This window comes from Galeopterus variegatus, unplaced genomic scaffold, assembly GCF_000696425.1.
Source record: "Galeopterus variegatus unplaced genomic scaffold, G_variegatus-3.0.2 Scaffold11783, whole genome shotgun sequence".
NCBI classification, from domain to species: Eukaryota; Metazoa; Chordata; class Mammalia; order Dermoptera; family Cynocephalidae; genus Galeopterus; species Galeopterus variegatus.
The window spans coordinates 5,244-17,232 of NW_007737894.1; the positions used below are offsets into that span (position 1 = coordinate 5,244).

General features: G+C 44.1%; 1 protein-coding gene across 1 annotated transcript; it reads left to right on the forward strand.

Moving 5' to 3' along the window:
• The first annotated feature begins 1,232 nt into the window (after window positions 1-1,232).
• Window positions 1,233-11,230, forward strand: CCR6 (chemokine (C-C motif) receptor 6). Its single transcript, XM_008594867.1, has 2 exons — window positions 1,233-1,248; window positions 10,122-11,230. Exons 1-2 carry the CDS (start codon window positions 1,233-1,235, stop codon window positions 11,228-11,230), a joined length of 1,125 nt encoding a protein of 374 aa, XP_008593089.1.
• Window positions 11,231-11,989: the final 759 nt, after the last annotated feature.

An 11,989-nucleotide genomic window follows, 5' to 3' on the forward strand; every position in this document is an offset into this window, starting at 1 on the left:
TTACCCACCTGTCCCAGGATCATTTGCATGTGGCCAGAAGACTCCTGAAGTCCTCAAAGTCCAAAGAAATGGTTTTCCCTGAAGAGGAGGCAGTGTGGGAGGCCTGTGATGGAGACGCGTGTGGCTGTGCTGGGGGAGCCACCGGCTGGCATTTTTTAAATCCCGCACTGCGGCTGCCCCTCCCCCTTTCTCTTGGTTCCTGGGGCTGGTTCTGCTTTTTAGCAGAACCTATTAGTTGTTCTTTTTACTTTTGAATGAATTAATCAATTAGCTATTACTTTCTGAGATACTTTCTTTTGGGTGTTGTACCTAATAAAAATGACACTAGAAAGCCACATTACTTTATTGTAATGAAAATTTAAGTTAACATTTTAAATACTATGTTTAAAATGTTACTCTAAAATCAAGTTTTTCTTAAGTAACACTTTTTTTTCATGTCTGGTAATAAAATCTTTGAAATGTTAAAATTGAAAGGCAGGTGCTAAGTTATCACTTACCATGTGAAAGCGTTTAATCTTGATGGGGTCTTAGCAGTCCACATGTCATTGAAGAGGGTGGTATATTTATACGATTTCCAACCTTAAATGCAAAAGTCGATGAAAGTTTACCTTATCATTATGTGCCTCTAAAACAGGAAGAAGAGCCATTCAAAGACATGTCTTTTAGTAAAAGCTGCTTCTAGGTCTGAAGTGTGTCCACAGTGAGGGAGCAGCAGCCGGGCCAGTGTGGGGCCTGCACTGTCTGTTTCATGCGGTTTCCCACTGACTGCACACACTGCAGGCTGGAGGCTGGTGTGGGGCTGGCAGGCCGCCTGAGGGTCAATCATCCGTCTGCCATGGTGACACCCTCTCCTCACTTGCTGGCTCAGCACTGGAGTGGACACCTCTGCGATGGCTCATAGGAGCTGCTCACACCTGTCAGTGGGTGAATGGATGAGTGAGCATGTCCCCTGTGAGCGTTTTCCAAGTATTGTCCAAAGAACACTGACTCCAAACGTTCTGTGGGGGAGTAGCTTTGGGAATAGAGGGTTTTCCCCACAGGGCTCTGGAGAGCCATTGACAAATAAGCTCTGATATAAATATCCAAGAGAAGGATGTCGTTTGTAGCATTTCCCGGACTTAGGTAACCACAGAGCGATCCCTGCCCCCCTCTCCTCCTCCCTTCCTCCTACCCAGGGCACCTCTGGGAACTCACTTGTAGATGCGGGTCTGTTCTAACCATCTGGTCAGCTGATGACTGGAAGCAGCAGTCCAAACGCAGAGGCATTAGGATAACACGGAGATCGTCTTCATGCGAAGGGTTTGCAGGGGCCAAGGGAAGACATCCCGTCAGCCCCCAAAGTTTCTCTGAAAAATCACCTGCTAAACACAGGTCACTGTGGAGAAGAGGCACCATGAGTTTTATCATATCATAGTTTCACATGACATGGGAGCCTTCAGAATGCAGACCCAAAGATATAGGGAAAACTGTCCATTTTTAGGCTTGGGTTCTATGAGGCAGGCACAGCCGTGTAGAAATGTGATGGGACAAGAAAGGCATGATCTGATGTGCACAGACTGAGGGGACCCAGCAGGGCTGTCTGCTCAGACTCTTCTGGCCTCCCTGTGCAGCATTCCTTCCTCCAGGGTGTGGGGCAGGACCCTTTCTGCAACAGGGGTGTTACGACCTACAATCAGACAAGGTAGGTCAGAGAACGTCTTTACAGAGAGGCAGGGGGGAGATGAGAGCATATCTGTGGCCCGCCTTGGGGTAGAGGGATCCTAGTTTCTGTGGCTTGTCTCAGGGGAGAATGAGGCTGAGGGATGGGGGGGAAGGAGCAGATTGGAGGAAATCTCTGATTTTGAGGCTGCTTCTGAGGCCTTCACTTCGGGTATTGCTTTCTGGGCCCCACTAGGTTGAGTCATCAGAACAGACATCCACAGGATCTATATCTCTTACCTAACATCAAACTTCACCAATGATTCAAAAGACACAGGCAAACACTGGGCACAGAGACGCATCCCTTTCCCGGAGGGCCCCCAAACCTTCAGACGCAGCTTACTAAAAATGCGTTTTGGTTGCCGATTAATATAAAGCATTGTGGACAGAGTATGTGAAAACATTGTTCTTCAGGTCTCCCCAGTTCCTACCCCCTCATCACATAGGTGGGGGTGCCTGTGTGCCCACCTCCCATCCTCCCACGGGCCATGCACCAGTGAACCACAGAATCCAGGTTAGATACAAGGAGCTGTTTAGGCACTTGGGTATATTCTGCCTACAAGCATGTTTTAGACAGAGAATCCTAGGTTTCTTTCCACCAGTAAATACTATTAGCATGTTTACAAGGAGGTCTGGGCTGGTCAACCATTCTTGGTGTCCTCAGCCCAGAAGGGGAGAATCGTAGCCTACTGTTAACCCTCTCCTTTCCAAAGAGCCCCACCTCCAGCAGTTCTGATTCGGGAGCTCTGATCCACCTCATACCCACCTCACATTCAACAAGGATTCACCCCCCCATGCTGGGCAGAGAGCTAACCATGAGGTAGCCCATGCCACCACTGTTCAGCTGTTCAAATATTCCTCCCTATGTTAGGCTGAATCCAGTCTATATCATCTCCACTCGTTGGGCGTACGCCCACCCTTTGGGGTTGGAGATGAGCCTAGACCCTCTTTGCCATGACAGTCTTGCAGGTAGCGGATGGCCTCGTTTCCACCTGAGCCTTCGTTTTTTCCAGGCTCCGTCTCTAGCGCTGCTTCTCATTGTCACGGCCACTTCGCTTCACAGACTCCAGTGGTCGTTTCTTCCATAGCTCAACTCAAAATTACTATTAAATCTGAGCAGCACAGAGTTGCTGGAACTATCACTAACCTCATTTGGAACCTTATAGTTTTAATAATGTAGCCTAAAAAGTAAACATAAATTAATTTTAACAAGGCTACATTTACTGGGCACTGTGTGAGTTTCCTATTGCTGCCATAATAAACTACCACAAATTAGCAGCTTACACAACACAAATGTGTCATCTTACAGTTCTGTAGGTCAGAAGTCTGATGCAGGTCTCGCCAGCTAAAGATCAAGGTGTGAGCAGATTTGCATTCCTTTCTGGGGTTTCTAGAGGAGGATCTGTTTCCTTGCACAATGTTTGTGGGCAGAACTCGGCTCTTTGTGGTTGTGGGACTGAGATTCCTATTTTCGTGATGCTGTCAGCTGAGGGCCTCTTAGATTCTTGAGGCAACCCGTGCTGCTTGGCCTGTTGCACCCTCTTCTGTCTTCAACTCCAGCAACAACAGATTGAGTCCTTCTCATGCTTTGAACTTCTTCTGTCTCAAGTGGGAGAGATTCTCCACTTCTAAGGACACTTGTGATGACATTGGGCCACCTGGATGATCAGGATAATCTCACCATCTCAACATCCTTAGCTTAATGACATCTGCAAAGTCCCCTTTGCCCTGTAATGTGACACATTCACAGGCTCTGGCAATTAGGGCATGGACATCTTTGGGGCCATGATTCTCCCAACTACCAGCACTGTCCCTATGCCAAGGGTGTCAGTGTTGTGCATCTGTTATTAAGTCCAAAAGTCATAACTGATCAAGGCAGGGAAATAGCTAGATGAAACCAGACGTAAATGGCTTTCTAGTTGGATGGATGATGGCCAGCACAGTACCGATTCACCAGTCTCTCAGTGAGACTTACTGTCAAACAAAACTCTTAAAATGTCTGCACCTGCTGTACTTTCATTTTGTACCTGTGTACTGTTTAAATCCAAGTGCAGCATCATCTATTTTTCCTATTGAATTTTACCATATTAGATTTGACCCATTGTTTGATTCTGTCCAGGGTTTTCACACATTGATTGTTATCCAATATATTAATTATCTTTTTAGTCTTCTGGACATCTTCAGTCCTGATGAACTCTTTTTGGACCTATCATTGCTAGAAACAAGGGCTGCTGAAGACTGAGATCATTGTGATGTCAGTAAGGGTGTTCCAGTGAAGTGGTACCATGTGGGTGTCCTCCAAACAACTAGCAAATCATCTAACTGAACTTGCACCTAGAACATAGCTCCTCTTCTTGATTATTTACAAGTTTCAGATTTAATCATAGATTTGCAATGTCTACAGCACCTTCCTGATTGGCAGCCTAGCGACCTTGGTAACCATGGCTTGGAGATGAGTCGGCCAAGACTGCTTGTCAGCAAGCCCGCTGACTCCGGGGGCCACCACTCCCATCCCAGGCTGTCCTGTATTCCCTCCTAAGACACCCAGCACCCTGCCTGGAATTGACACCAACCGTTCTGCCTCAGTTGGAAGCATTTGCCTTCTCTCTCTCTGCAAACGAGTTTTGAGATTTCTTATACCAGCTCTGTTCTCCCGGACTCCACAGGCACCGTTCATTGGAACTGGACAACCTAACTTCAACATTCTCTGAATATTTTTGAAATGATTGTTTAAAAGGTGTACAGAGAAGCAAGATAGGAGTTGAGAAATTCTATTTTCTCTAAAATTTCTCTAGTTTTTAGAATGTGTAAGAAAAAAGCCTTAGTCAATGAGACGTGCCTTTGCGGTAAATGAGACACTCAGGGATATTTAGGTTACGAGGGTCTCATTTAGGGCAATACTATATTGTGCCCTACGTGATACCCTAGCAGCCTGGAAAGGGTAGGAAGTCCTGCGAGAGGCTGGCGTTCAGGCGGGTGGTGACAGTGAGTTACTGAGACAGCACCGTCAACGCTCTGCTCAAGGCAGCCGCATCCTGGAAAAGGAGGCTCTTAATTGCACAACTAACTTGAATACAACGATACTTCTAAACCGTATCATCATGTGATTCCTCCCTAGAGCCCCTGAGGCTCTTTCTCCAAAGGACAGTTTGGAACAGAGTGTTCTACAGATTTTCCTAATACAGACTAGTTTTGAAGAAGTATTTCTATGCCCATTTGAGTGAGAAACACTGACTTAGGACACATTTAAAATCCAAAGATAAACAAATCACATTTTAAGAATGAGCTCAGCGAAATGTGTTGTACATGTGATTTCATGACATCAAAATAAGGTCTGGCAAGAATGAAGGTGATGAAGGTCCACGCAAGAAGTGAAGTGGGAGCCTCGGGATGGGACAGGTGGCTTTTCTGTTATTGATTTTTCAGTTCACCAAGAAATGGACAAAAGAGTTAACTCATTTCCCTACATCTCTCATCTACCTGGTGGACAGCAATGTATTTTGCTCTCAGTTTGCTAAAGAAGGTACAAAAATATCTATTTTAAAACTTCTTAATGTCTTTACCATTGAAATTTTCATAACAGAAAACACACAGCTTGTTTCTCCAGGAAGCTGATAATTGCTGTTCAAGATTTGAGTAACGGAGCGAACTGTACAGGACTTTTTACATACTGTGGGGACACAGATCCCAATCTGTCACCACTGCAATTTCCTTAAAACAATTCACACGTTTCCTTGTGGCCAAAGTGGTGGTTTGGGTAGGTCGAATCATTTCCAGTCACTCTGAGTGACTGGCACACAAGTAAACTGGACAATCTTTTTATTGAGAACGCTGTTTCTTAACCACAATAGCATTAACCTCATCATTATCCAGAATTATGCTTTGTTTATATCCAACAGGTGCATAACACTAAGAGATATGAAATTTACAAATTTTGGTTTATTGTGACTTATTCTGTCATTCGAATAGAAATAAAAGTAAATTAAAGGATAGTAAAATACTGTCTCATGAATAGGACATACTTCAGGCCAAACTTACATCTCTGCTCAGAATTCCTTCCCAACGTGTCCAGAATCTCCAGTTCACTCCCAGCGACCTCTTCCTGCTAACCTGGATCCAGCACAAAGCTTTTCCTGACTGCGACCTGCCCTTCACCGAGACTTAGTCACTGCTTTGGGTGCATATCACTATTACTGCTAGTGTTACACAGTTTTATAACTACGCGTTTACCCGCAGCTTCTTGAAGCTAGAGCTTACATTTGACTCATTTCTGTACCTCAGTGCCTATCCTTGGTAGACATTCTGTAAACAACTGTTGAACTGAATTAAATTTGAATTCAGAAAATATTATAGATCATAGTGCAGTTAAAAAATGCTTTCCTTACACGGGGTCCAGCTGGGCGCTGACGACGCTGGGCATTGCTGGCCGTCCCATCCTCATCAGTGCCACCTCCATGTGCTACGAACATCACTTTGTCCCATGCCACCCCACCGTCTGACTGCCCGGCGTTGGTCTGAACTCTCAGCAAACACGCAGACCCCCTTCTCCTCTGTTCTCTGCAGGAGCCCCGCACCCTGCTTTCGTGCCCTCCCATCCACCTGCACTCCCACTCCTTCCCACGGCCTGCACGTTTTCCATCCTGCAGGGCCATCTCAAATCCTACTTGCCCCATCTCAAGTTCTACTTGCCCCGTGAACTTTCTATAAGCCCTCAGCACTCAGCGGGGCTCCTTTCTAGCACCGATTGTCTGTACCAGCACATTTGCACGGAAGGGTATGCAGTGATTTTAAAATTAGCTTTATCGAGGTATCATTTACATACAATAAGTGTCACCAACTTGAAGCATACAGTTCAATGGGTTTTGACAAATGTCTGCACTCATGGGCCCTGTCATAGTGTGGAACAGAGCATTTCTGTCGCCATAGAAAGGCCCCTGGTGCCCCCTTCCAGTCAATCATCCCCAACCCGTGACAATCACTGATCTGATTTCTGCCACTATTGCTTTGCCTTTTCTAGAAATTTCATGAGTGGAATAATGCAGACATAATCTTTTGTGTCTGAATTTTTTACCTAGCAGAACGTCTTTGAGGCTCACCTGTGCTGGAGCACGTGTTGTCAATTTGCTCCTCTTTATTGTTGAGTGGTGCTCTATTACACAAATACACTGCAACTCACTTGTCTGCTCACCAGCTGATGGGCGTTTGGGGTCTTTCCAGTTTGGGGCTGTTATGAATAAGCCTGCTGTGAACATTCAAGTATAAATGTTTTTATTTTTCTTGAGTAAAAACTCAGAGGTCAGTTGCTGGTCCATATGTCAAGCACATATTTAACACTACAAGAAACCACCATGCTGTCTTCTCAGAGTGGCTGTACGATAGTGCGTCCCCCACCAAAGCCTGGGAGCACCAGTTGCTCCAGTCTTCACCCACATTTCTTATCTACCTTCCAAATTTTAGCCAGTCTAGTGGATGTGACATGGCACCTCACTGCAGTTTTAATTTGCATTTCCCTAATGATTAATGACGTTGAGCATCTTTTTTGTGTGTGTATTTGTCATCCATGTATTTTCTTTGGTGAATTGTCTGTTCAGTTTTTTTTTGCCTGTTTTTAGTGAATTGTTGGTTTTTTTGGATATTGACTTGCAAAAATTATTTGTGTATTCTGGATACAGTCTATTATCAGATATAACTTTACAGATATTGTTTTCTCATTCAGTGGTTTTTTTTTTTCATTTTCTTAAGTATCTTTCAAAGAAAAGTTTTTAATTCTAACCAAGTATATGCTTTTTGCAATTTATATAAGAAATTTCTTTCATGCCCAATGTCACAAAGATTTTCTTCTGTTTTCTTCTAGATGTCTTATGTTTTAGCTCTTATACTTAGATCTGTAATCCATTTGAGTTAATTTTTGCATATGGTGTGAGGTCAGGAGTAAGGATAAAATCTTTGTACATGAATATCCAGTTGTTTTTTTATTTAAAAGACTGTTCTTTACCCCAAAGTTACTTTGGCACCTTAGTGAAAAATCGGTTGACCGTTTATATGTGGGTCTCTTTCTGGACTCTATGTTCTGCTCCATTGATTCATGTATCTGTCCTTTAACCAGTAACACATCATGATTATTGTAGCTTCATTGTAAGTCTTGAAATCAAGTAGTGTGAGTCCTATTTTACTCTCTTTTTCAAAATTGTTTTGGCCAGTCCAAGTCCCTTGAATTTGTATATAGATTTTAGAATCAGCTTGTCAATTTCTACAAAAACTCTGCCATAATTTTAGTTTAGATCATGTTGTATCTATAGATCAGTTTGGGGAGAACTGACATCTTAATATTGAATCTTTTAATCCTGAACATGATGTATCTCTTCATTAATTTAGGTCTTAATTTAGCTTCTCTCAACAATGTTTTGTAGATTTCAGCATATAAATCCTGTATAAATTTTGTTAGATGTATCCATAAGGTATTTCAGTTCATGTTTTTGATGCTACGGTATATATGTGCATATGTGTGTGTGTGCATACGTATAGTTTCAACCTTCAGATTTTGCTGCTAGGGTACAGAGTTACAATTGGTTCAGGTTCACGGACAGTGCTAACCCACTGGTAGTCCCAGTCATGGCCTTTCACGTCACACACTGTACAATTCATCTACAGACGCTTTATTTGGGTCTCTTTATAGCTTTCCTTACTCTCCTCGTGGTGCTCACCCTTTCCTCTTCCTTTTTGGATATATGGAGAGTATTTACAGAAGCTGTTCAGATATCTTTCTCTGCTAATTCTACCATCCCTATCATTTTTCTGTTTCCTCATGTAGATGATGGGTCATGTTTTTTGTTTCTTCAAATGTTTGGAAATTTTTGTTTGGTTGCCTGATACCATGAATTTTACATTATTGAGGGCTGGGTTTTGTTGCATTTCTTTAAACAATTTTGGGCTTTGTTCTGGAATGTAGTCATATTCTTGGAATCAGATGAACTCTTTGGGACTTCCTTACAAGCTTTTGTTATGCCCAGAGCACGTCTAATGCAGGCTGTGGAGTTTATTGGGGGGCAGTAGGGGGAGCAAATAAAGCAGGATGATAAGGGATGCCAAAAAAAAAAAAAAAAAAAAAGAAGAAGAAAAGAAGAAGAGGGAGCCTGAGAACAGCAAAGAACTCTTCTTTCTTCCTGTCTGAGTTTGTTTCGAATGGTGGATTTCTAAGTCCCTTGTCAAAGGCTCCAGCTCCGCCCTGCACAGCCTCCTGTCAGTCTCCTGAGCCCAGCCCCTGCCTCACCCCTGCTGATGCTGCAGCGTGTCCTGTGCTTTGTGAACGGTGCTTGGCAACGATCCAGTTGATTTAGCTGGACGGGTCACAAGCTCATGGCTCTAGCTTCCTTCCCAGCCTGAGCAGTGCTGGACACCGGTGGGAGGTTGCCCCTCTCTGTCATGCATTTGCTCATAGCCTACCATTGTCCAGGGACACAAGTCAGGCTTCCTCCACCAAGCCTGTGCTAATCATGCCAGCCTTACCCTTTCTTTCCTGCACTTGGATTTCTGACAATCGTGATGCACCTGTCCCAGCAGATTAGTGCTTGTGAACTGGAGTGTCCACTGGGAAGGTCTGTGGCTGTTAGACATATGCATACCTGCCTCCTGCCTTTCCAGGCGGGGAGTCTCCTTCAGTATAGCTTGTAAATGGCCCTCACATTCAAACCTTAAGAAATTCTACTAGAGTCTCACATAGGTGAGAATCACTGAACTGTATAATAAACTATTTGAAGTCCAGGACTATAAATTTTGCTCAGTAGAATTTTGTCAAATGTAATTAAATTTTGCATGAAGATTTTTGTTTAGATCAAAACCTGCAGTTTTGCTGATATCAACATCTTTAAACTATAGATCAGGGACGGGAAAATTACAAACTTTGGCCAACCAAGTCTGGTCAGGCCGATTTATTTACGTAATTGTCTATAGCTGCTTTCAAGCTACAAAGGCAGATTTAAGTAGTTGTGACAGAGACCATATGGCCTGCAGAGATAAAAACATTTACTACATGGCCCTTAACAGGAAGGCGTTACTGATGCCCACTTTAGATGAATATATTTATGTAAAATAGCCCGAGGTGTGCTTTGTGCTCATGGGGGTGCCATGCTACGGCTTCAGTTCTCCAGCTTTCCAGGAACCTGTGTCACCCGTAATGTATTTTGCTTCCTTTTCTCCTTAGACTCACTCCCACTCTCCTGTCATCTCTGCTGTGGAGCCAGAGGCGTCGAACCGCCCATTTCTGTTTCTATACCAGGCCTGTGTTTTCTGCACAGATCAGATACCACGATGAATGAGGTGAGAACCAATTTTAGTTTCAGCAGAGACTGTAAGTTTGGTTAATTGTGGCTACTTGAAAATCACACTACAGCTAACTTTATCTGCCTTTGTCTTCCAGGAACCAGTGAATTCTAGTGACATTTTCTATTCAAGTGGAGATTATTTTGGGTCAACTAGCACTTCGTTTTACTCCGACGGTGACACCGCACCATGCTCCTTGCAGGAGGTGAGGAGGTTCTCCAGGCTGTTTGTGCCGATTGCTTACTCCTTGATATGTGTCTTCGGCCTCCTGGGCAACAGCCTGGTGGTGATCACCTTTGCTTTCTATAAGAAGGCCAAGTCCATGACAGACATCTATCTCTTAAACATGGCCATCGCAGACATACTCTTTGTCCTCACTCTCCCATTCTGGGCAGTGAATCACGCCACCGGGGTGTGGATTTTCAGCAACGCTACGTGCAAGCTGATTAAAGGCATCTACGCCGTCAACTTCAACTGCGGGATGCTGCTCCTGAGCTGCATCAGCATGGACCGGTACATCGCCATCGTGCAGGCCACCAAGTCCTTCCGGCTGCGATCCAGAACACTGCCCCACAGTAAAATAATCTGTTTCATTGTGTGGGTAGTGTCCATCATAATCTCCACCTCGACTTTTACCTTCAATCAGAAATACAGAATAGAGGAGAGTGCTGTCTGCGAGCCCAAGTACGACATCGTCTCAGAGCCCATCAAGTGGAAGCTGCTGATGCTGGTGTTTGAGCTGCTTTTTGGTTTCTTTATCCCACTGGTGTTTATGATTTTTTGCTACATGTTCATTGTCAAAACCTTAGTGCAAGCTCAGAATTCTAAAAGACACAAAGCCATCCGTGTGATTATAGCGGTGGTTCTCGTTTTTTTGGCTTGTCAGATTCCTCATAACATGGTCCTTCTTGTGACCGCTGCCACCATGGGGAGTATGGACCGATCCTGCGACAGCATGAAACTGACCAGCTACGCCAGGAACGTCACAGAGGTCCTGGCTTTCCTCCACTGCTGTCTCAACCCCGTGCTGTATGCATTCGTCGGTCAGAAGTTCAGAAGCTACTTTCTCAGGATCATGAAGGACCTGTGGTGTGTGAGGAGAAAGCACAAGTCCCAGGGCTTATCCTGCTCCAAGATGTACTCAGAAGCCTTCATTTCCAGGCAGACCAGTGAGACCGTGGATAATGACAACGCGTCATCCTTTACTATGTGACCTGCAGGTGTGAAGTCAGATACCCCTAAAGCACTCGCGAGACATGCTGATAGGTGTTAGGCAAAAAAAAAAAAAAAAAAAAAAAAAAGTTTTTGGCCAGGTAGGCGTGGGAAATTAAACGAATGTAAGCAGGTGTCTTTCCTGCAGGGTCAGGAGCTCGCTGTGCTCACAGCTGTATAAATCTCTGCTCGGGGGTGCTGGGGGACACTTCCTGCATGTACTTGACAAAGAAAGGTTTGTGGCTCTGGAGTACCTTGCATAACTGGTGTTCCCAAAAGGATTTTGGGAAATGTTGAATTAAAGTGAACTGTTTACAAACGTAAAAATTTTCAGAAATATTCATGAAACAGACCACAGTTTTTTTTCTGGTGATAGCACAAAATAATAACACATACAAACCCAAACAGAAAAAACACAGACAAGCCTTCATGTAACTAATTTTAGGCAAACATTTTAACATTTTATCTATCGAAATGTTTACTGTTGATAATTCTAAGTAGCAAAATTGACTGGCCTGTGTTATATCTCATTTCCCTTTGACACACTCAACACACGTGAGACCGTGAGAGGTGGCAGGTAGACAAGCCTAGGGTTCACCAGCTGGAAAAGCTGTGTGGGAAGGTGGGAAAGTGGCTGAATATGCATTGGTGACAATCGTCACTTTGGATAAGGCGGTTCAGGTTGCAACAGGCCATCAGGAAATGGTAAGTTTGCTTTTGTTTCCTGAGAACCTGCTCTCTGTAATGAGGACCCCTCCTC